Here is a 21,632-nt window from a genome sequence, read left to right on the forward strand (position 1 = left end):
GCCTCCCCGCCTCCCCAATCCAGGCTCTCCCTGCTCGCGATGCCCGCAGTCGGCGCCCGGAGCAGGAAGCATGTGCGCGGGCTGGGAGCTGGGCTCTGCGGCGGGCGGCTCGCTGCTGCTGACCGCCGCGCTGCTGGCGGTGAGCTGCGCGCTGGGTCTGCGCTTGGGCCGCGGGCGGGGGGCGGCGGACCGCGGAGCGCTCGCCTGGCTGTGCTTCGACGCCCTGGTGCACTTCGCTCTGGTAAGTTTCGTCACCGTGGCCCGGAACGCGCGGTCGGACGCCGGCTCACTTCCTTCCCTGTGCTCAGGGAGTTTCCTGAAAAGAACCGGGACGACTTGGCCGCCCCGTTCCCTGTGGCGAGACCCGGGACGCACCTGGAGGCCGCGGTGCCCGGGGCCTTCGGCGAGATGCTGCTTCTCTCCAAGGTCCCGAGTCCGTAAAAAGAGCCGAGCTTCCCTAGTGCCACTTCCAATAGCAAGTTAAAAAAACCCAAAACCCTGAGAATTGTTACTCCTGCACGGTGTTACGATAGTCGGATTGTAAGCTAGCGAAGGCCTTGGCTTACTTGATACGTGCGGGTTTGAACGCGCCAGAGGGAGCAGGGAAAAAGACGTGAGAGGAGTTCCGGGCCTGTAACAAAACCGAACCCCTGCGCCCTAATAGTAATGGCCATTTATGGGGTGACGACTGTATGCACTGTATGCAGGCATAATACTGTGTTTAAAATTTCTGCTCTACAAACACCCCACAATACTTTTTATTGTCCTCCTTTTGCAGAGGAGAAAACAGGCCCGGCATAGTTGGATGACTTTACAGTGCCCCACAGCTGACGTGATTCAGAATCTGTTGTAGTCCGGCTCCAAAGCCTTGCAACCTGATTTCATGCCACGCTTTAGGAAACATATCCCTAAAACTCTAACCCACCTAATAAATGGCCAGGAGGGTTGTATTTAAGTGATTCTGTTGAAATACCTTTATTGCAAATTTGACCTTCCGTAGTAGGCAAACCTGTAGCTAATGTGAAGCCAGAGTCTATGCAGTCAGTCCTCCTTATCTGCAGATGCATCCAACTAAGGATCGAAAATACCGGGAAATGGAAGCTCCCTTGTGGCACACAGGTTGAGGGTCTGGCATTGTCACTGAAGCGCCTGGGTCTCTCCTGTGGCTTGGTGTGATCCCTGGCCAGGTAAATGGTGCAAGCGGGGAACTTCCACTTTACTGCAGGCTCCGCCAAAAGAAAGAAAATACCAGGAGGAAAAAAAAAAAATTCGACAAACTCACTACCCCTGAGCTTGGCAACTCACAACATAGCATTTACATTGTATTTACAACTCTTTACATTGTATTAGGTATTAAAATAAGCTAGAGATGATTGAAAATATAGGGGAGAATGTCAGGTTCTATGCAAATAATGTCATTTTTACATAAGGGACTTTAGCAATTGCAGATGTGGGTGTCCCTGGCTGGGGGTGGGGGCATTCCTGGAGGCCATCCTGGCGGGATACTGAGAGAGAACGGGAGTATTAAGGAAGAGAAAGCAAAGCTTTGGATCATCGTTGAGGTCGGTGGATGTTTATCAGTTGGATATTGCCCATACCAGCTGTTGCTGGAATGATGAAATTCCTTCTTTCCTAATAGTCACCTTGGGGAGGTAATAGACAGTAAATATTTCCCCGAACGCCTTTACTTACAGAATTGATGTTTAAGCTGTCTTTGAACAGTAAGTGGCCAATAAAACAGGTTGCTAGGTCCACGTAAAGAAAGGTGTATAAGATTTTAGATACACAAAAATGGTATAAAAACACTAAAAGGTAAATAAACCCCTATGAGCATCGCCTGGTTTAAAATTAAGTCTACTTTTTAAGCACAGACTGTGGCAGGTAGCACCACACACATCTCCATTTGTGGCACCTTGAAAGGCAGCCTCCTGCGGAATCATTTCTCCCCCTCCGCTTTCCTGGTTCTGGAGGAAATGCCTCCCTTCCCCTCCCCCACAGCCCCACCTTGTGCCATTTACTTGACCCAGTTGTAGAACAGCCCACTAGTTAAAGGTACCCTACCAGGAGTTGCCGTTGTGGCGCAGCTGGCCTCGCTCAGTGGGTTAAGGATCTGGCGTTGGCCTGAGCTGTGGTGTAGGTCTCAGACACGGCTCAGATCCTGCATTGCTGTGGCTCTGGTGTAGGCTGGCAGCTGCAGCTATAGCTCTGATTGGACCTCTAGCCTGGGAACCTCCATGTGCCACAGGTGCAGCCCTAAAAAACAAAAAATAACAGTACCATACCTTAGTTCTTTAATTCTAAAATGCACATTTTTTCACATATTAGAACAGTCAGTGACCTATCCACTGTGGGTTATTTTATGGATATTTCACATTTGGAAGTTGGCATGTAACTTGTAATTGATGAACTATGATAAATAAAAATACGCCTATTAATATGGGCAGGCTGGTTAAATTTGCTGTTTACACCCAGTGCTTCAGCCAGCATCTTTATACCCATATCTTAGAGACTGGTGAGGAGGACACTTGAATTAAGTGGTTGAAGCCTGCAAGACAAATGCATGTCCATATTTGGAATAATTGGGAGTTGGTCGTTAAGAATACCCCAAAATGTAGCACAGGCTAAGACTGGAATGTAAAGCCTCAAGGAAAACTAAAACCACAATTCACTTGTTCCCACTAGAACCTGAGCTGCCTCTCCTCACCCTTTTTGACTTTACTTCTCAAAGAGGAGCTATTCGGGTCTGTTGGCCACCATCAAAAGCGGAGCTCTCCTGTTGGACAGGGTTTCAAGCCAAGCATTCCCGAGGTAGTGCGGCTCCCTAATGTCCAACCAGAGTGTAATTACCTGGGGCAGCAGCACCGACCTTCAGTTCTGTTGGTTATGGCCAGGGTTGAAGGGCTGGCTGGTTTCCCATTGGGTAGGTGCCCCAGTGACATGGCGAGGAAATCAGTGGCTTGGCTCACCATTTGTCAGAAGTTGCTCTGGGTGTTTCATGCACTGGTGCTTCATGGATTTTTCCCTCATCTACTATCTAAGTATGGCTCTCTAGGCCTGGCCAGAGCCTGGAAGCAGGACGTGTGTGTCCATGCTGGGGAAACATCTTGAAGTCCACATGGATTTCAGCACAAGGTTTACATAGGGTAAGATTCCGGCGGCATCTGGTATGTGCACGTATCCAGCTGATAAACATCTACAGGCCAACGCTTTGCTTTCGTTCTCTCTCTTGATCCTACAGCCCTCTCTCCGTATCAGTGGAGGATTGCTTCCAGGCCCTGTGGGGATACCAACATCCTCAAGTGCTTATGTCCCTTGTGTGTAAAGTGAGAGGACAGGCTCGAAAGGGATCTTGGATGGCAGGGAAGAGCTTGAGTTTTATCCTGTAGTAGAAGGCCATTCAAGGGTTTCACTAAAGGAAGTAGCGTGGCCAAAGCAGATCTTTCGAAAGGTAATTTGGTGGTGGTGTGTTAAGTCAAACTGTGAGAGGTCTGAGATTTGGCAAGTGATACAAGTTAGCCTGCTTAATCCCCCAAGCCCCACACGGCCACACAGAGAGGGCCACATGGTACTTGCACATGATGGGGGTGCATTACCGGAGAGGAGCCCCCAAACTAGGTCCCCCTCTTATATGGAGCTGCTGGTGACCTGCTCATACTTCTCTGTGGAGAGAGACCTTCTCTTTCCTCAGGAATGGTGACAGACTTTCTCTGAAGAAGAGGAGGAAAGGTCTTTATCTTCACTGCCCTGAAACATCTCAGGAGGATGAGGTCTCTAAGCTGTACTACCCTGGACCGTCTGCTTACGTAAACATTCTTCAATCGTGTAAATGCCTTTGCTCAGACAGTGCAGGAATAGGTGGTGTTCTTGGAGAATTCGTCTCCCAACACAATGCAGGGTGGATGGGAAAGGGTAGTTCAGGGGAGAGACGATCAGCTAAAAGCAGTTGCAGTAAATCAGGAGTGAGAAGAAAGACCTGAGCTAAAGTGGTGAGAGAAATGAACACGGGGAGGGAAGCTCAGTAGGAGAGAGAATCTTGTCAAGTCAGAGCGACCATTGACGCACTGGGCATGGAGGTGATCTTGGGGTTTAGAATCTGGCCAACAGGGGTCCTGCTGATAATATTAACAAAGACAGGAAAGTCGGATTTTTAGAACCGTGAATCTGGGGTTCTGGGGTGTAGTTGACGGGAAATGGCCAGGGCGCAATTGAAAGTGTAAGACGCTTTGGAGAGACAGAGTCAGGGCAGAGTAGAGAGCTGGAAGTTCTTTACCGCCTTGGAGGACACAGCAGGAAGCCCTGGGGACAGGTGACTTGTGAGTAAGAACAGACAGGTAAAGAGGCTGAGGTGACAGCAGAATCTTTCAACACATCTGCATTGAACAACCGGGAAGAGGAAGGTCCAGGAAGGGGAGAAACTGGACAAGATCAAGGACAGGATAGTGCTGGATCCTGGGACCCAAGGAAGGAAATTTCAAGATCACGATTAATGCAGTACCATTAAAAAAAAAAAAATTTAAAATTAAAAAAAAAAAAAAAAGTGGAGGGCTGAGGGCTGATTCAGGGCCTCTGGGACCAAGCATCAGGAAGTCGATGGTGAAGTGGTACTGCCTGAATAAAGGCGCCCAGAGCCAAAGGCAAGGGCTTAGCAGATGGGATAGAGAAGATGTGGGGTGGCAGGTGCAAGATCCTCAGGAGATGTCCTGGGTGGGAGGAGGGAGAGTGTTGGAAGATGCTGACTTAACAACATAGAGCGTGAGGGTTGTGAGTTGAAATTTTATTCGCCACCTTCCTGAGGACTGTGGTCAGGGGACAAACTCTCGGACGCTCTGAGGAAACTCCTCCCAAGGGGTAGGGAGAAAGCAGCTTATGATGATCTTTGGCTGGGAATTCGTGTCATCAAGCACTCACCTCCGGGAAAGCTCACTGCTAGTCACAGGGGACAGGCATCCAAGTTAATGATTTCAGTGCTTTTCCTTGTGTGGGAAGATGCCAGAATCCGGGCTCATTAAAACTCTTCCTAAAATATACATCTAGCTATCTATGGATTCTGTTTTTCTAAAGCTTAGTGTCTCTTCCTGTTTTTTGTTTTGTTTTGTTTTCTTCTTCTTGGGCTGCCCTGAGACGTATGAAGTTCCTGGGCCAGGAATTAGATCTGAGCTACACTCGCAGTCTGCCGCAATGCTGGATCCTTAACCCACTGTGCTGGACCGGGGATCAAACCTGCATCCCAGCACGCCCAAAGCACTGCTGCTGATCCCGTTTCGCCACAGCGGGAACTCCTCTCTTCCTGTTTTTTGTCCCGAATTCCTCGCAGGGTCCCCTGTCCATCAGCGACTGCAGTGGCTGCCGACCTGATCCTTATGGAACTGGGTGATGAGCAATGTCCTTAGTTCTCTGTTGACAGAGGAAGGCTTAGAAGACATGGCAGGGGCAGGCGAGGGACGTTGAGTTCTGGGTGAGTTGGGAAGGTCTGAGCGCCCTTGAGCAAGAGCCCAGTCAAGGGAGGGGAAGTGCAGAGCCCTGTGTTGGCAGCACGTGGCCAAGTGGCCTCCCGAGAGCCACCTGGGCCTGAATCCACCATTTGTTTTCTGCTCCAACCCCTCGACTAGCCACTCCCCCACTTCCATCCCCGGAAACGACTCAGGCTGGTGTTTGGTGTGAGAAGCAGGTGTCATGGAAAACCCAGGCCTCGGTGGTCTCTCCTTTCCTTCTGCTTTAACATCCATGGGTGATCTTGAAGAAATCCTGAAGCTCGGGGACTGCGTGAGGCCCTATCAATTTGGGATTTGGGACATTACCCTTTTCTCAGTCACATCGCCATCGGTTCAGCCTCCCATCCTGGGACTTTTTTTTTTTGGTCTTTTCTAGGGCTGCTCCTACGGCATATGGAGGTTCCCAGGCTAGGGGTCAAATCGGAGTTGTAGCCACTGGCCTACACCACAGCCACAGCAACACGGGATCCGAGCCACATCTGCAACCTACACCACAGCTCACAGCAACGCCGGATCCTTAACCCACTGAGCAAGGCTGGGGATCGAACCCGCAGCCTCATGGTTCCTAGTTGGATTCGTTAACCACTGCGCCACAACAGGAACTCCCATTCTGGGACTTTCTAAAAATGTCTTCCACCTCCTACTTTATCCTTAGGTCTGAAGGTGCTTTTTAACTCACCGTCCGTGGCTGTCTCATGTTTTCCTTCCTGTTCTGGCAACGTCATCTTGGTCAGTTTGGCTCCACTTTGGCTCTAAGACAGGTACCCTCTCTGGGAAACGACTTGGCCGTCGTGCTGTGTGGTAGGCGCGGTGGCTCGCAGTTGTTTTAACTGTGTTAGTGGGAGAGCGATGTGATGGTTAATGTCACGTGTCAGCTTGCCTGGGCCGTGGTGCCCGGACAAGCACGATCCTTGGTGTTTCTGCGAGGGTGTGTTTGGATGAGGTGAGTGTTCCGGGTGGTAGAGTAAAGCAGGGCGCCCTCCCTGCTGTGGGGAGGCCTCATCCTACATTGGGAAGCCCGGCCTTCCATCACATCAGTGCGAATTCCTCCTTCGTGACCACCTTCAACCTGCGACACTGGCTTTTGTCCACGTTCAGACCTGAACTGAAACAGCGGCTTTTCCTGGGTCTTCGGCTGCCAGCCTTCAGCCTAGACGGACACCGTGGGTTCTCCGGACTTGGATTAGAACTCTGTTAGCTTTCTTGAGTCTCCAGTTTGCTGACTCATAGGTCTTGTCTGCCTTCATAATTGCATAAGCCGGGTCAGTCTCTTTAGACAGATGAACAGACCTCTGTATACACATGGATATGGATGTCATCTCCCACTGATTCTCTTTCTCTAGAGAAGCTTAGTACAAACTTAGAAATGGTGCCTAATCAAAAGCCTCCAGAATAGGAACAGTCCTGACCCCCTGTCCATTATTGAGGGTGTGGGGTAAACAGCCCTTGTATTTCCGCAGACAAACTTCAGTCTGTCTTCTAACATCGGAAGAAGGATGTTACCTAGACGTAGAGGGGACTGTCTATGTAGCCACATCTCAGAATGTTATATTTCTCTTGTTCCTCATTTGCACAAAATGTGAGTGCCTCCTTGGGTATTTGTGTCTTGCTGTGCTAGACACAAAATAAATGGCCCCTGTCCTCCCAGAGCTTAGGGAATAGCAGAGTTTTTCTCTTATTGTTTCATATGGAGAAGACGTTACTAATGTCGCTCTTAATGTGAAGCCTATATGAGAAATTTCTTCTGCAGATAAGTGCCAGGAAAAACTAAGTTAGTCTGTCTATTTCTCTCTGGCAGCAAGAACAATATAAACGTTTCTCCTTTTCACTTTGGCTGCTTGGAAGCTCAGAACCCCATTACGCTCTGTAATAACAAAAGACTGTATGTGGACATTCTTGTCCCCGGATCCAAATTCTTATGTATGTATTTTACCATTTAATTGAATTTTTTTGTTGTAATTGACTTAAAGTTTTGTATAAGGGGAAAGTATATAAATACTTCAAAAATTTTTAATGCAACTAAAATTTATTTTCTTTGAAATGGAAAAGGCATTCTAAAGGAAATATATTTTTTCCTTTATATCATGAAACACAATTTGTAACTATTTTGTGTCTCTTTGTCTCCAGTACCTGGCATGGTGCCTGGTTTGTAGGCGCTCTTCTGGAGTATTGGTTAATAGCAAATGAATGGAAGAATGATTCTGTCCTTTTATTTATAGTAGTCATTTACATTTTAGGTCTCAAATTGTTCAGATATATAAAATGTCAGTTCTTTTTCTATGTCAAGATAGTCTTTTAACGCAGAATTTGTTTAAATTGTGTACTCCCACAGTCATTGCGAAACATAACATTTATATATCTGAAAGGAAGAAAAGATAAAATTACCCAGAGATAGTTATTGTTCATAGTCTTAGGAATACTCTTTCAGAATTTACATGAAAATATAGATCCAAGGAATTCCCACTGTGGCACAGTGAGTTAAGGATCTGACATTATCTCTGCAGTGGCCCTGGTTGCTGCTGAGGCACAGGTTCAATCCCCGTGCCAGTCCCACTCCATACAATGCATTAAGGATCCAGGATTGCCACATCTGTGGCATAGGTCACAGCTGTGGCTGGGATTCAGTCCCTGGCCTGAGAACTTTCGTATACCGCAGGTGCAGCCAAAGGAAAAGAAAATAGACAGGTAACTATTTTTCAGAATTCTTTTTACAAAAAGTGGAGTCATATTATTCATTCTTTGTTGTCTTTTTCATTTAACGCTGTTCAGTGAGCATCCATGTCCGTCTGTTGAACTACCTCATAATAGTTAAATAACTGCATAGGAGTCCATCATACTTTCACTCTATTTCCTAGTCCCTAATTGTTGACTTACGGACTCTTCCCATTGCTGGCCATTAGAATGTTCTATGTGCATTTTCATGCAGTGGCCTTAGGTACTTACCCAGGAAGAATCCTGAAAGTAGAATTTCTAGTTCTAAGGGAAGCCCGTTTTTAAAGATTCCAGAAAGAGGGCACCCATTTTTATTCCCATCAGCAGCCTTCTCACACTCATCCAGTATTGTATCAGATGCCTCTTTTGCATCCCTTCAGGTCTTCTTGGCCTCATCTGACCCTTGACAATATGCTCTGCGGCTGCCACCATGGTAGTGACCACCTCCAGCTTCATTGGGCCCCAACCAGCCAGCACCTGCCCCTACCTCCTGCCCCAGGCATCCTACCCACTCAGCTCCCACACACCTGCCCACAGGATGCACTTCTGATGGGGGTGCTTCAGAGCCACAGGATAAATTCTTCTTCCCTCCACCCCTAAGGTCGACTCCCCAGAGAGGTGGTAGTTCATAGAAACTATGGAAAAATTTAAGACTGAAACATCAAGGAGTGCCCTGGTGGCTCAGTGGGTTAAGGATCCAGCATTGTCACTGCTGGGGTGTGGGTTTGATCCCTGGCCTGGGAACTTTCACGTGCTGCAGGCACAGCCAAAATTTGTAAAAAATCAGTTAGCTTGTTCCTAAGCAGTGTTCCTAAAGCCGGTACTGCTGCCTCAATCTGATTCATACTCCTCTTCTGCCTCCTTGGGATGGCAATACCCATAAAAGCAGTAGAACATAGTATAATACTTTCTGGGGGACCTGGGTCAAAATATCCTTTTTCTTCTATCTCATAGCACGAATATGCAACAATTGAATCAACCACACAATCTCCAGCTTTATGGGATTTCTTGGGAGTTTATGCTACTAAAAATAAACCAAAAACTACAATCAACATCCATGAATAGATGTCTTCACTTCTGTATGACAAATTTCTAAAACTGAAATTTGGGTTTAAAAAGTATGTGTAGGGAGGAGTTCCCGTCGTGGCTCAGTGGTTAACGAATCCGACTAGGAACCATGAGGTTGCAGGTTTGATCCCTGGCCTTGCTCAGTGGGTTACGAATCTAGTGTTGCTGTGGCTCTGGCGTAGGCCGGCAGCTGCAGCTCCAATTAGACCCCTAACCTGGGAACCTCCACATGCTGTGGGTGTGGCCCTAAAAAAAAAAAAAAAAAAGGTATGTGTAAGGAGATAAGTTTTTCCACCACAAATGTGTCATATGAGAAATAGTTCTCTTTTTTATCAAAAATTTAACGAGTTCCCGTTGTGGCGCAGTGGTTAACGAATCGGACTAGGAACCATGAGGTTGTGGGTTCAGTCCCTGCCCTTGCTCAGTGGGTTAAGGATCTGGCATTGCCATGAGCTGTGGTGTAGGTCGCAGATGCAGCTCAGATCTGGCATTGCTGTGGCTCTGGTGTAGGCCAGCGGCTACAGCTCCCATTCAACCTCTAGCCTGGGAACCCCCACATGCTTCAGGTACAGCCCTGAAAAGACAAAAAAAAAAGTAAGATAAAAAATTTAGAAAAGAGGCCCATAGGAATAAAATCATGTCCACAGTAAACATTAAAAAAAAAAAAAAATTAGGAGTTCCCGTCGTGGTGCAGTGGTTAACAAATCCAACTAGGAACCATGAGGTTGCGGGTTCGGTCCCTGCCCTTGCTCAGTGGGTTAATGATCTGGCGTTGCCGTGAGCTGTGGTGTAGGTTGCAGACGCGAATCGGCTGCAGTTCCGATTCGACCCCTAGCCTGGGAACCTCCATATGCTGTGGGAGCGGCCCAAGAAATAGCAAAAAGACCAAAAAAAAATATATATATATAGGTTAAAAAAAAATTAAAAAGGTATATTTGTGAAGTGATGGGTGTTTTAATTCGCTATGGGAAGCCTTTTACAATGTATATAAATTATACAGTTTAAATATCTTACAATTTTATGTGTCAATTATACCTTAATAAAGCTGAAAAAATGAAAATAAATTGGATTGGAATGCTCTTAACCTGCCCAGGAGTGAGAACTATATTCAACCTCAGTTACTAGGGGGTCTTCTCTCATTTATAAAGTCTCATAAAACCCAGGAGGCTTATATGATTCCCAGGAAAAAGGAACATCCAGTCTTTGCTCCATCCTCCTCCTAGCGGATGCCCTCAGTGACTGAGCGTCACGTTTTCTTGCTGGAGGGCGGCTCTGCTCTTCTGTACCAGGCGTTGAGACAGGAACCTGGGCTGGGCTGCTAGGTCCACCTCTTAGAGCCTCTTTTTCTGTGGGACCGTTCATCTTTTCCTTGTTGATCTGCAAGAGATATTCTTATCTTAGTGCAAATAATAGCAGTTACAAATTTTTTTTATGCATTTTTTGGCAGGGGAGGCAAGAAAGTATTTCGTCTTTATTTGTTGAATAATTCATTTTTTCTCCGCTTGAAATTCCATTTTTATCGTATGCTGAAATCTTTCGTATGCGTAGATATGTTTGGGGATCTTTTAACCTAGTTTTACCTTATGAATCTTTTGGTTTCGATTCTCTCCACACTGTTTCTTATTATTATAGCTTGATAATGCCTTCATAAGAGCTGATAAAGTGAACCCTTATCCTTCCAGATGAACTTCATTCATTTTTTATTTTTATTTGTTGTCTTTTTAGGGCTGCACCCATAGCACATGGAAGTTCCCAGGGCTAGGGATTGAACTGGAGCTGTAGCTGCCGGCCTACACCACAGCCACAGCAGTGCGGGATCCAAGCCACGTCTGTGACCTACACCTCGGCTCACGGCAGAGCTGGATCCTTAACCCACTGAGCGAGGCCAGGGATCGAACCTCATGGATACTAGTCAGATTCCTTTCTGCTGAGCCCCGACAGGAACTCCCTCCTGGGGCTCTTCCGTCCTGTCAGTCACCCCCACACATGCCCCGGCTGCCTTTCCAGGGCAGTGCTGGTTACTCAGTGCTCCGACAGAAGAGTTCTGACCGATAGTCAGGAGGCCGCGGCAGAGGGGGAAGGTGGCAGGAGTATGGGCTTCGGGGTCCGACAGATGCGCTCTTGCAGCTGGCTCTGCCATTTCCCACCTGGGGAAGCTTGGGCAGCGCCCCTTTCCCTGCGGAGACTCCCTCCCGGATGCGGAGGGGCGGGAAGGAAGGACACGTCTTCTGTCTCAGTTCCTTGTTGTCTTGGTCCCTTCAGGCTGCTGTAACAAAATGCCACAGAAGGGGTCACTTAGAAACGACAGAAATTTAAATCTCACAGTTCTGGAGCCTGGACGTCTGAGATCAGGGTGTCCGCACAGTCAGGTGAGGCCCTGCCCCCTGGTTTGTGGCTGACACCTTGGTGGAGACGGGGGGCTCTTGCAGGAGCCTCATTTATAAGGTACGGATCCCTTTCACACTGGCTCCACCCTCCAGGCTTAAGCACCTCCCAACACTGTCATCTTTCGGAAGTAGGATTTCAGCAGGAATGTGGGGCCGTGTCGTAAAGTATGGGAATGATGTTTTCCTCAAATGGTTGTTACGAGGAATAAATCTCTAATTTAGGGCAGTGCTTGTCAATCTGGACTGTGCACAGAAATCGCCTGGGGATCTTATTACAATGCAGATTCTGATGCCCTAGGTCCGGGGTAGAGGCCAAGATTTTGCATTTTTCACAAGCTCCCAGGCGGTGCCCATGCTGTGGTTCGTGGACCGCAGCTGAATAACAAGGATGTGGACCCCGGGCGCAGTGCCTGACGCTCAGCAGAGTTGAGGGCATGTTCATTCTTCCTCTGTCCCTTTTGACCCCTCCTTGCCTTACTCCTTACTTGGATTACCTTTAGTTTTCATCCCCCCCCCACCCCTGCCGCATGTCATATCATGATATACATGTCCAGTTACGATGAGCCTTGGGGGGTTTCGGATCTCTAATCTGAGCAGTAACACCTGTCTTGGCAGAGAAGAGTAGATTCTTAAAAGGGGGGAAATGTTTTTGAAGTCCTCAAATCAAACACTAAACTGCCAGGTTGTAGGAACAATCGAATTTTGTGGCTGTTTGATACCCAAAGTTCTGAAAGGGCCAGCATGGTCCGTTATTCCTCTTGGGCCAGAGCCCATCTGCCGGGGCAGGTTCCATCAAATGGAAGTTGTCATCTCATTAAGTGGGTGACAGCTGTGCAGCATACGTTTATGAAGTCACTAAAGCCGTATCACCTAGGAGCCATAGGAAGCTGAAGCAGCTGACCCTTCTAGAAACAATGGTGTATGTTGTTGCCAGGACATGGAAATATCAAGTCTGATTAGGCTGAGATTTTGTGGGTCAGATCAGAAAATGCTAATAAATTTTGACAGGATTTACGAACTGCTTCTAGTTTTACTCTGCTTTATTCTCCCACTCCTTAATGAATGTTGCAGTGTTTATTCTGCCTCTTCATTCAAACACTTTAAAAAAACACACAAAAAAAACCAACCTTGCAATACATTTACATACAAATTCAGCCTTCACAGTACAAACACAAAGTACAAAAAAGAAAATGTATGTTCTTTTTTATTTCTATAAAGCCTTTTTTGCTGCTCAGTTTTTCTTGAATGGAGAAATGAGCAAACTGGGCATTCTCTGCAAAATGGTCATTGAATTACAGAGAGCAAAAGCTTGCCCAGCTCAAGCATTTTTTTCTTAATCTGAGCTTTGACTTATAGCAGTCTAAAGTCTGTACAGCACCTTGTTAAAATTACATGTCCAGAACACCTTAAGTGAAGAATGAGACTGGTCTTTGTTATTTAATTTATTGGCCATGATACAATTTAGCTTTTAAGTTGATTTTGTTGGCAACTTGATGACATAGGTATAGTTCAGTCACATTTTATAACATCTAATAAGAACGTTCCTGTGTTTTTATTATTTTTTTGTCTCTTTTTAGGGCCACACCCACGACATATGGAGGTTCCCAGGGTAGGGGTCCGGTCGCAGCTATAGCCACTGGCCTAAGCCACAGCCACAGCAGCACCAGATCTGAGCCACATCTGCAACCTACACCACAGCTCACAGCAACGCCAGATCCTTAACCCACAGAGCGAAGCCAGGGATCGGACCTGCGTCCTCATGGATGCTAGTCAGATTCGTTTCTGCTGAGCCACGACGGGAACTCCAGAACTTTCCTATGTTTTTTAAAACCGAAATTCCTAGTACACAGAACTTTAAAATTTTTTTAAGTAAATAATCATTGTGGAATTTTTTCCTCATCACCCTCTAGGTTAATAGTAGAAAAACTAATGGCAGGGACAAAGTATTTTAAACATTTATAGCTACATGATAACATATACATGAAAAATATCTTAAGGCTACTATGGAACTCAATAGTGGTATCTCTGGGGGCTGAGATTGGGGGATCAGGAGAGACAGAGACTTTTACCTTTCACTGTATAGCTTTTTAGACAAATTTTGAAAATTACACTATAGTTGACTTACAGTGTTGTTTCAGTTCCTGCTGTACATCAGAGTGACTCAGTAATACATATATATATATATTCTTTTTTATATTCTTTTATATCGTGGTCTATCCCAGGAGTTTGGCTATAGTTCCCTGTGCTATATAGTAGGATCTTGTTCTTTCCATTTGAATTGTAATAGTTTGCATCTACTAAACCCAAACTCCCAGTCTATTCCAAACCCTTCCTTCCCTTTGGCAACCACAAGTTTGTCTGTGAGTCTATTTCTGTTTGATAGATAGGTTCATTTGTGCCATATTTTAGATTCCACATATTAGATATCATATGGTATTTGCCTTTCTCTTTCTTTTTTCACTTAGTATGATAATCTCTAGTTGCATCCCTCTTCCTGCAAATAGCATTATTTCATTCTTCTTATGGCTGAGTAGTATTCCATTGTATATATGTACCCCATTTTTATCTATTCATCTGTTGATGAACATTTAGGTTGTTTTTTATGTATTGGCTATTGTGAATAGCGCTGCTATAAACATAGGGGTACATGTATCTTTTTGAATTAATAGTTTTGTCCAGATATATTTCCTGAGGTGGGATGGCTGGATTATGTATAGTTTTTTTTTTTTAACTTTCAGGACATATCCCTTTTGTAATTTTTAATAGTTAAAATAGCAAAGGTACATCACCAGAAGGAATGTCAGAAAAGTGAAGAAAAATTGGATGGCAAGTTAGCATGCCATGGATGTTGGGAACACAGACTTGGGAAGGACAGGTGACATGTGACAGGAAGAGAGCCTTTATTCAGGGGAACAAAAGCCCACCGTGCAGCTTCTCTGCAGACTTCACTAGGCAAGAAGAGAGAGTTTGCTCAGCCTGTCACCCAGAGCCAGGAGGACACCACGGCTGACATTTTGATGGCTGGTCATTCACGAGGAAGGCAGAGGTAATTTGGAAAAGGAGTATGAATAATGAGAGCTTTTTTCCTTTCTTTTTTTGTCATAACTGTTGGCTCTCTCCTTTCTTTTCAATCTTTTTATGCAAGTGTCCTCGTGGGGACAGTGGGGGGAGGGGCACTGTGGTGCTGGCAGAAGAACCTGCAAAAGTGAGCAGGTTTGCCCTAAAGTTTATCGAGGTTTGAGTAACCTGGGGGCTCACAGCAGTGCTGTCCAAGCACATATTAAAGAGCATCTGCAAGGGGGGTAACCGTAGTGGTGCAGTGGAAGCGAATCCAACTAGGAACCATGAGGTTGTGGGTTCAGTCCCTGGCTTTGCTCAGTGGGTTAAGGATCCAGCATTGTGATGAGCTGTGGTGTAGGCCGGCAGCTGCAGCTCGGATTAGACCCCTAGCCTGGGAACCTCCATATGCCCTGGGAGCGGCCCTAAAAAAGACAAAAATAAAATAAAGAGCATCTGCGGGGAGAAAGGACGGCAGACGGCATACTTCTGTGCTGTGCTCGCTCTGCCTGCTGGGCTGCAGCCCTGTCTGCTTTCGCCTCAGCTGGGCTACCCAGGCTGATCCAGACCCGCACACCCAGGCTGCACGGGGTCTCCAGGGCGTCCTGGGAGAGCCGAGCCTCAGGGCCTGCAGTCCAGGCGCTCCTGACTGTGTCCGAAGCAAAGGCAGAGGGTCTCTGGGACCACGGGGTCCTGAGTCACGAGTCCAGAAACGTGAAGGGCAGCCGTTGTGTTTGACAACTATATGCCTTTTCTAAATGAAGTTTTACGATGAAAAAGTTCAAACATTGACACACGTAGAGAGAATAATGTTAAGGTTCGACATGTTCAAGTCTTGCAGTACTTGCTTCACCGGTCCTTTTTCTTTTTCTCCCTCCGTCCCTTTTTATCTTACTGTTGCCCAGTATCCTGAAGGGGATCCAGACCTGCTAGCATTTCACCCCTACGTCCTGAGTCCGTCTCGTCTCTCGCTAGAACCTCAGGTTGCGCCTCTTCGGGGACAGGTGCCTGCCTCTCGCGCCAGGGCAGGAGTCACCGCGAGAGCGCGGGAGTTCTTGCGGGCATCGGCGCAGCCAGCCGCTCAGGCAGGGAGTCCATCCTGGTGGCTGCTGTGAGCCTGGCCTTCCGGTGGTGGATGGGCGTTGGCAGGTGTCCTCACAGCGCATTCTCGCCGGAAAGCCTGGGGCTTAAACAGGCGCTGACCCCACGGTCCTCCCGGGCACCCCCCCCCCCACACCTGACCCTCCGCTGACAGGCGCTGCCCCCAGGCCGCTGCTCGTGGACTCAGCAGGGAGGGCAGTGGACCAGGTCCTGCGATCAAGGCTTCCAGGCAGTCAGACACACTCTGAAAAGGCAGAGAAGTAGACCTGGTCTAATTCTGGGCCTTCGTCTTTCATTCATTCCGTTATTCTTTCATAGACATCTGTTGAGAAGACTGATTCCTTTTCTTGATTAGGGAATTGAAACTCCAAGAGGTAAAGGTAGCAGGGAATGTAAGAAGTAAAGTCTTCTCTTTTGTTTTTGAACAAGCTCACCCAGATCCTCAGCGTCCAACACATTCGCTTTACCCACATGCCCATCCGGTTCCAAGCCTCTTTCCAATTTACAGCCTCTCCCTGGCCTTTGCTGCTTAACCACACACCTTCCACCTCATCCTTAAAACCTCCAGGTGGTTTTTGAGCCCAAACAGGAACTTTAATTCTAAATGGCTAATTCTTTTTTTTTTTTTTTTTTTTTTTTTGCTTTTTAGAGCCGTACTCGTGGCATATGGAGTTTCCCAGGCTAGGGGTCTAATTGGAGCTGCGGCTGCCAGCCTCCGCCAGAGTCACAGCAATGCCAGATCCGAGCCTCGTCTGCAACCTACACCACAGCTCACAGCAGCACCAGATCCTTAACCCACTGAGCGAGGCCGGGGATTGAACCCAAAACCTCATGGTTCCTAGTCGGATTTGTTTCTGCTACGCCACGTCGGGAACTCCCAGATGGCTAGTTCTTGACCAGGTATTATGGAGCTGATAACCTTCCAAGTTTATTCTACAAGTTGAGCTTCATTTTCCAGAGTCTAGAACTAGTTTTAAGGGGGAAGAAAAATTTCTTTAACATTCATTTGATGTAAAATGAAATTCATGGGAGGAGCTCAGTCTGTTTCCACCTTCTAGAATTCTACAGAAAATGTGGACCCTTGGTAAATAGCAGCTCATGTTTTTCAGTGATTTTGATCTAGGCCTCTGTTTGGTTAGAACAGATCTGGTTCAGAAGCCTCCAGAGAATCCTTCTTTTTTTTTTTTTTTTTTCTGGTCTTTTGTCCTTTTTAGGGCTACACCTGTGGCATATGGAGGTTCTCAGGTTAGGGGTCTAAGCAGAACTGTAGCTGCCGGCCTATGCCACAGCCACAGCAATGCCAGATCTGAGCTGCATCTGCGACCTACACCGCAGTTCAAAGCAATGCCGGATCCTTAACCCACTGAGTGAGGCCAGGGATCGAACTCTCAACCTCATGGTTCCTAGTCGGGTTCGTTTCTGCTGCACCACAATGGGAACTCCCCTCAAAGAATCTTTAGGCCCATAAGAGCTGCTCTCATTCTGAGGCTGGGCCATTACCTCCTGCTACTGGTTTGCTCAGTTTTGCATTGAATCTATTACTGGCAGAGATGGTGGACCAGTCAGTGTTCATCAATTTACCTTCCTCATGGCGAGTTTCTGTAGATTAGGCCCATCTTCCTAAAAGTTAAGCACTGGGCATTGTCGCTGTTGAAGGACATTTGCTATCACCAAAAAAGCCTCTATCAACATATCTGTACATGGAGTTCCCTTTGTGGTTTAGTGGTTAACAAACTCGACTAGGATCCATGAGGATAAGGGTTCGATTCCTGGCCTCACTCAGCGTTGCCTTGAGCTGTGGTGTAGGTCCCAGATGTGGCTTGGATCTGGCATGGCTGTGGCTGTGGCCAGCAGCTATAGCTCTCATTCGACCCCTAGCCTGGGAACCTCCATATGCCCTAAAATAGCAAAATAAATAAATAAATAAATAAAAAATAAAAAAGATTTGTGTACATATATATGTGAACATAAGTTTGTATTTTTCTCAAATAAATGCCCAGTGTAATGGCTAGATCATATGGTAATTGCATGTTTAGTTTCGTTTTAGGAAACTGGCAAACTCTAGTTTTCCAGGAAGGCTGTTCTATTTTCATCCCACCAGAGATGTATAAGCGTTCCAGTGTCTCCACATTCGCATCAGCATTTGGTATTGTCCCTATGTTTTTAGTAAAGTATAGTTGATTTACAGTGTTGCGCTAGTTTCTGTTGTACAGCAGAGTGACCCGGCCATACGTACACACACGGTCCCTTTCTTATATTATCCTCCGTCGTGGTTTATCCCACAACTTGGGATATAGTTCCCTGTGCTGTACAGCAGGACCTCACTGCCCATCCATTCTAAATGGAATAGCTTGCGTCTACTAACCCCCAGCTCGAGGTCCATCCCACTCCCTCCTCCCATCAGTATTTTTTATTTTAGGCATTCTGACTGGTAGGTAACAATACCTCATTGTGGCTTTAAATGGCATTTCCCTGATGGCTCATGATGTTGAGTGTCTTTTCATATGTTTATTTTCTATCTGTATATTCTCTTTGGTGAAATGTTTCTGCATTTCTTTTGCCCATTTTCTAATTAGATTGTTTGGGGGTTTTGTTTTTTGTTCTTTGTTTTGTCTTTTTAGGGCCTCGTGTGTGGCATATGGAAGTTCCCGAGCTCGGGGTCAAATTGGAGCTGCAGCTGGTGGCCTACACCACAGCCACAGCAATGTGGGATCCAAGCCTCGTCTGCGACCTACACCACAGCTCATGGAAATGCCTGATCCTTAACCCACTGAGCGAGGCCAGGGATCAAACCCATGTCCTCATAGATACTAGTAGGGTTCTTAACCCGCTGAGCCACGACAGGAACTCCCAGGTTCGTTTGTTTTTTTTTAACTCTCTCGTTTCCCCCACTCTTCCTTTTATTTATTATGCTTTTAGTAAGTGTTTATTAGTATGCACCCTCTGTAAGGCATTTGGAATACATAGATAAAAGACAAAGACTTGACCGAAGGAACTGACAGCTCTAAGGAGGACATAAATAAGATCCTGTGCAGAAGAGACATCCCCCTCCTCTCAGGAGAATTAGAGAAGCTTTGTTTCCTGGAGGAGGTGACGTCTGCAGCATTTCTCCAAATGAAGATATTCATTATACATTATATGCACTCTCCTATACTATATTACACCTAGAATAGTAATATCATAAGACATATACCCTTCTAAAAGCCCCATAGGGCCCCTTTCTTTCTAAGTAATTCGTTATGTGGATTTATCATGAATTCAAGGTTAGCAAACACTGAACACAAAATAGCCCCTGGGTTTGGGGATTCGAAGACGGATAAGACAACATCCCAGGCTCCCAAGATGTGTGATTAACGGGGACTGGAGATTCACAACCAACAGACAGTTGATTACAGAAACACACATTTAGTAACAAGGGAGAGTAAGAAATTGATTTTTACTGGGAGTTTTGGGGGAGATTTCTTAGAAGAAGGAAAGTTTGAGCTGGGATTTGAAAAAGGAGTAGAACTTCAACAGGTAAATATAAAGGAAATACTTTTTAAAAATTCAGTGCATTATTTTTTTATTACCTAAATTTACAACATTTCGATCTCAACCCCCCAGCCCATCCCTCCCCCACCCCAGCCTATCACCTTTGGCAACCATAGGTTTTTCAAAGTCTGTGAGTTAATTTCTGTTCCACAAATAAGTACATTGTATCCTTTTTTTAGATTCCACATATAAATGATAGCATATGATGTTTGTCTCTTACTATCTGACTAACTTCACTTAGCATGATAATTTTGAGGTCCATCCATGTAGCTTCAAATGCCATTATTTCTTTCCTTTTAATGGCTGAGTAATATTCCATTGTGTATGTACCACATCTTCTTGATCCACTCCTCTGTCAATGGGCATTTAAGTTGCTTCCATGTCATGGCTATTGTATATAGTGCTGCAATGAACAACAAGGTACATGCATCTTTTTGAGTCATGGTTTTCTCCAGATATGTGCCAAGGAGTGGAATTGCTAGATCATATGGTAATTCTACTTTAATTTTTTTTTGCGGAATCTCCATACTGTTTTCCATAGTGGTTGCACTAATTTACGTTCCCACCAGCAATGTAAGAGGGTTCCCTTTTCTCCACACCCTCTCTAGCATGTACTGTTTATATACTTTTTTGATGATGGCCATTCTGGCTGGTGTAAGGTGGTACCTCATAGCTGTTTTGATTTGCAGTTCTATAATAGTTGGTGATGTTGAACATCTTATCAAGTGTTTTTTGGCCATCTGTATGTCTTCTTTGGAGAATTGTCTGTATAGATCTTCTGCCCGTTTTTTGATAGGGTTGTTTGTTTTTTTGGTATTGAACTGCAGGAAGTGTTTATATATTTTGGAGATTAATCCCATGTCAGTTGCTTCATTTGCAAAGATTTTCTCCCATTCTGTGGCTTGTCTTTTCATTTTGTTTAGGGTTTCCTTTGCTGTGCAAAAACTTTTAAGTTTAATTAGGCCCCATTTGTTTATTTTTGTTTTTACTTTCATTACTCTAGGAGGTGGATCTGAGAAGACATTGCTGTGGTTTATGTCAGAGTGTTCAGCCTATGTTTTCCTCTAAGAGTTTTATAGTATCTGATCTTATATTTAGGTCTTCAATCCATTTTGAGTTTATTTTTGTGTAGGGTGTTAGGGAGTGTTCTAATTTCATGCTTTTAAATGTAGCTGTCCAGTTTTCTCAGCACCACTTATTGAAGGGACTGTCTTTTCTCCAGTGTATTTTCTTGCCTCTTTTGTCATTGAGTAATTGACCATAGATGCATGGGTTTAATTCTGGGCTTTCTATCCTGCTCCACTGATCTATATTTCTGTTTTTGTGCCTGTACCATACTGTTTTGATGACTGTAGCTTTGTAGTACAGTCTGAAGCCAGGAAGCCTGATTCCTCCATCTTCATTTTTCTTTCTCAGGATTGCTTTGGGTATTCTGTGCTTCCAAACTTTAAAATATTTTGTTCTAGTTTTGTGAAAAATGCCAGTGGTAATTTGAGAGGGATTGCATTGAATCTGTAGATTGGCTTGGGTAGTATAGTCATTTTTGACAGTATTGATTCTTCCAATCCAAGAGCATGGTATATCTTTCCATCCATTTGTGTCATCTTTGATTTCTTTCATCAGTGTTTTATAGTTTTTGGAGTACTGGTCTTGTGTCTCTCTCGGTAGGTTTATTCCTAGGTATTTTATTCTTTTTGATGCAAAGGTAAATGGGATTGTTTCTCTGCTCTCTCTTTCTGATATTTCACTGTGAGCATATAGAAATGCAGTTGATTTCTGTGTATTAATTTTGTAACTTGCAACTTTACTTATGAGCTCTGTTTTCTTGTAGTGTCTTTAGGATTTTCTAGGTATAGTATCATGTCATCTACAAGCAGAGAGTTTTACTTCTAAAAGGAACAAATTTCATATACATTCCTGAGTCCCTGCCATGTTATAGATTTCAAGTCTCTATCTTGCTCTTAGCCAGGAAATTGCTTCTGAGGAAAGATCCCAGACCAGGTGTCAGAGTCCATGTTTGCTGATGGCCCCAGCTGAGGAGTTTGCTAGTAGAAGTCACATCTAGTTTGAGGATGAGATCAACAATCTAATTTTGGGAAGTCCTTCATCTCACAGATAAATGGATTGAAGCCTGGAGAGGGTCAAATTCTGCTCAGCCTTATTGAGTCTACTGGCCAGTCCAATGGATGTGTTTTGTCTAGAAAGTTGCCAGGCCATGCCAGGAAAAAGGTGTAGATTTCCTCTGGCTGTGCTAAAAATAAAAAAATCAATTGGTGAAAATAGA

At 45.5% G+C, this 21,632-nt stretch overlaps 1 protein-coding gene across 1 annotated transcript in view; it reads left to right on the top strand.

Annotated features, from left to right (window-relative positions):
• The window catches only part of EBPL (EBP like), a 32,705-nt gene continuing 11,073 nt past the window's right edge, over positions 1-21,632 (top strand). Inside the window, exon 1 of the mRNA XM_003130959.6 lies at positions 1-241. Coding sequence (XP_003131007.1) covers positions 71-241 — 171 coding nt within the window. The 5' untranslated portion in view covers positions 1-70. The remainder of the gene's footprint in view (positions 242-21,632) is intronic.

Source organism: Sus scrofa, chromosome 11 (assembly GCF_054392235.1).
Source record: "Sus scrofa isolate SSC_HxYL_T2T_F1_AM1 chromosome 11, Sscrofa_HxYL_maternal_Yorkshire_Landrace_v2.0, whole genome shotgun sequence".
Classification (NCBI taxonomy): Eukaryota; Metazoa; Chordata; class Mammalia; order Artiodactyla; family Suidae; genus Sus; species Sus scrofa.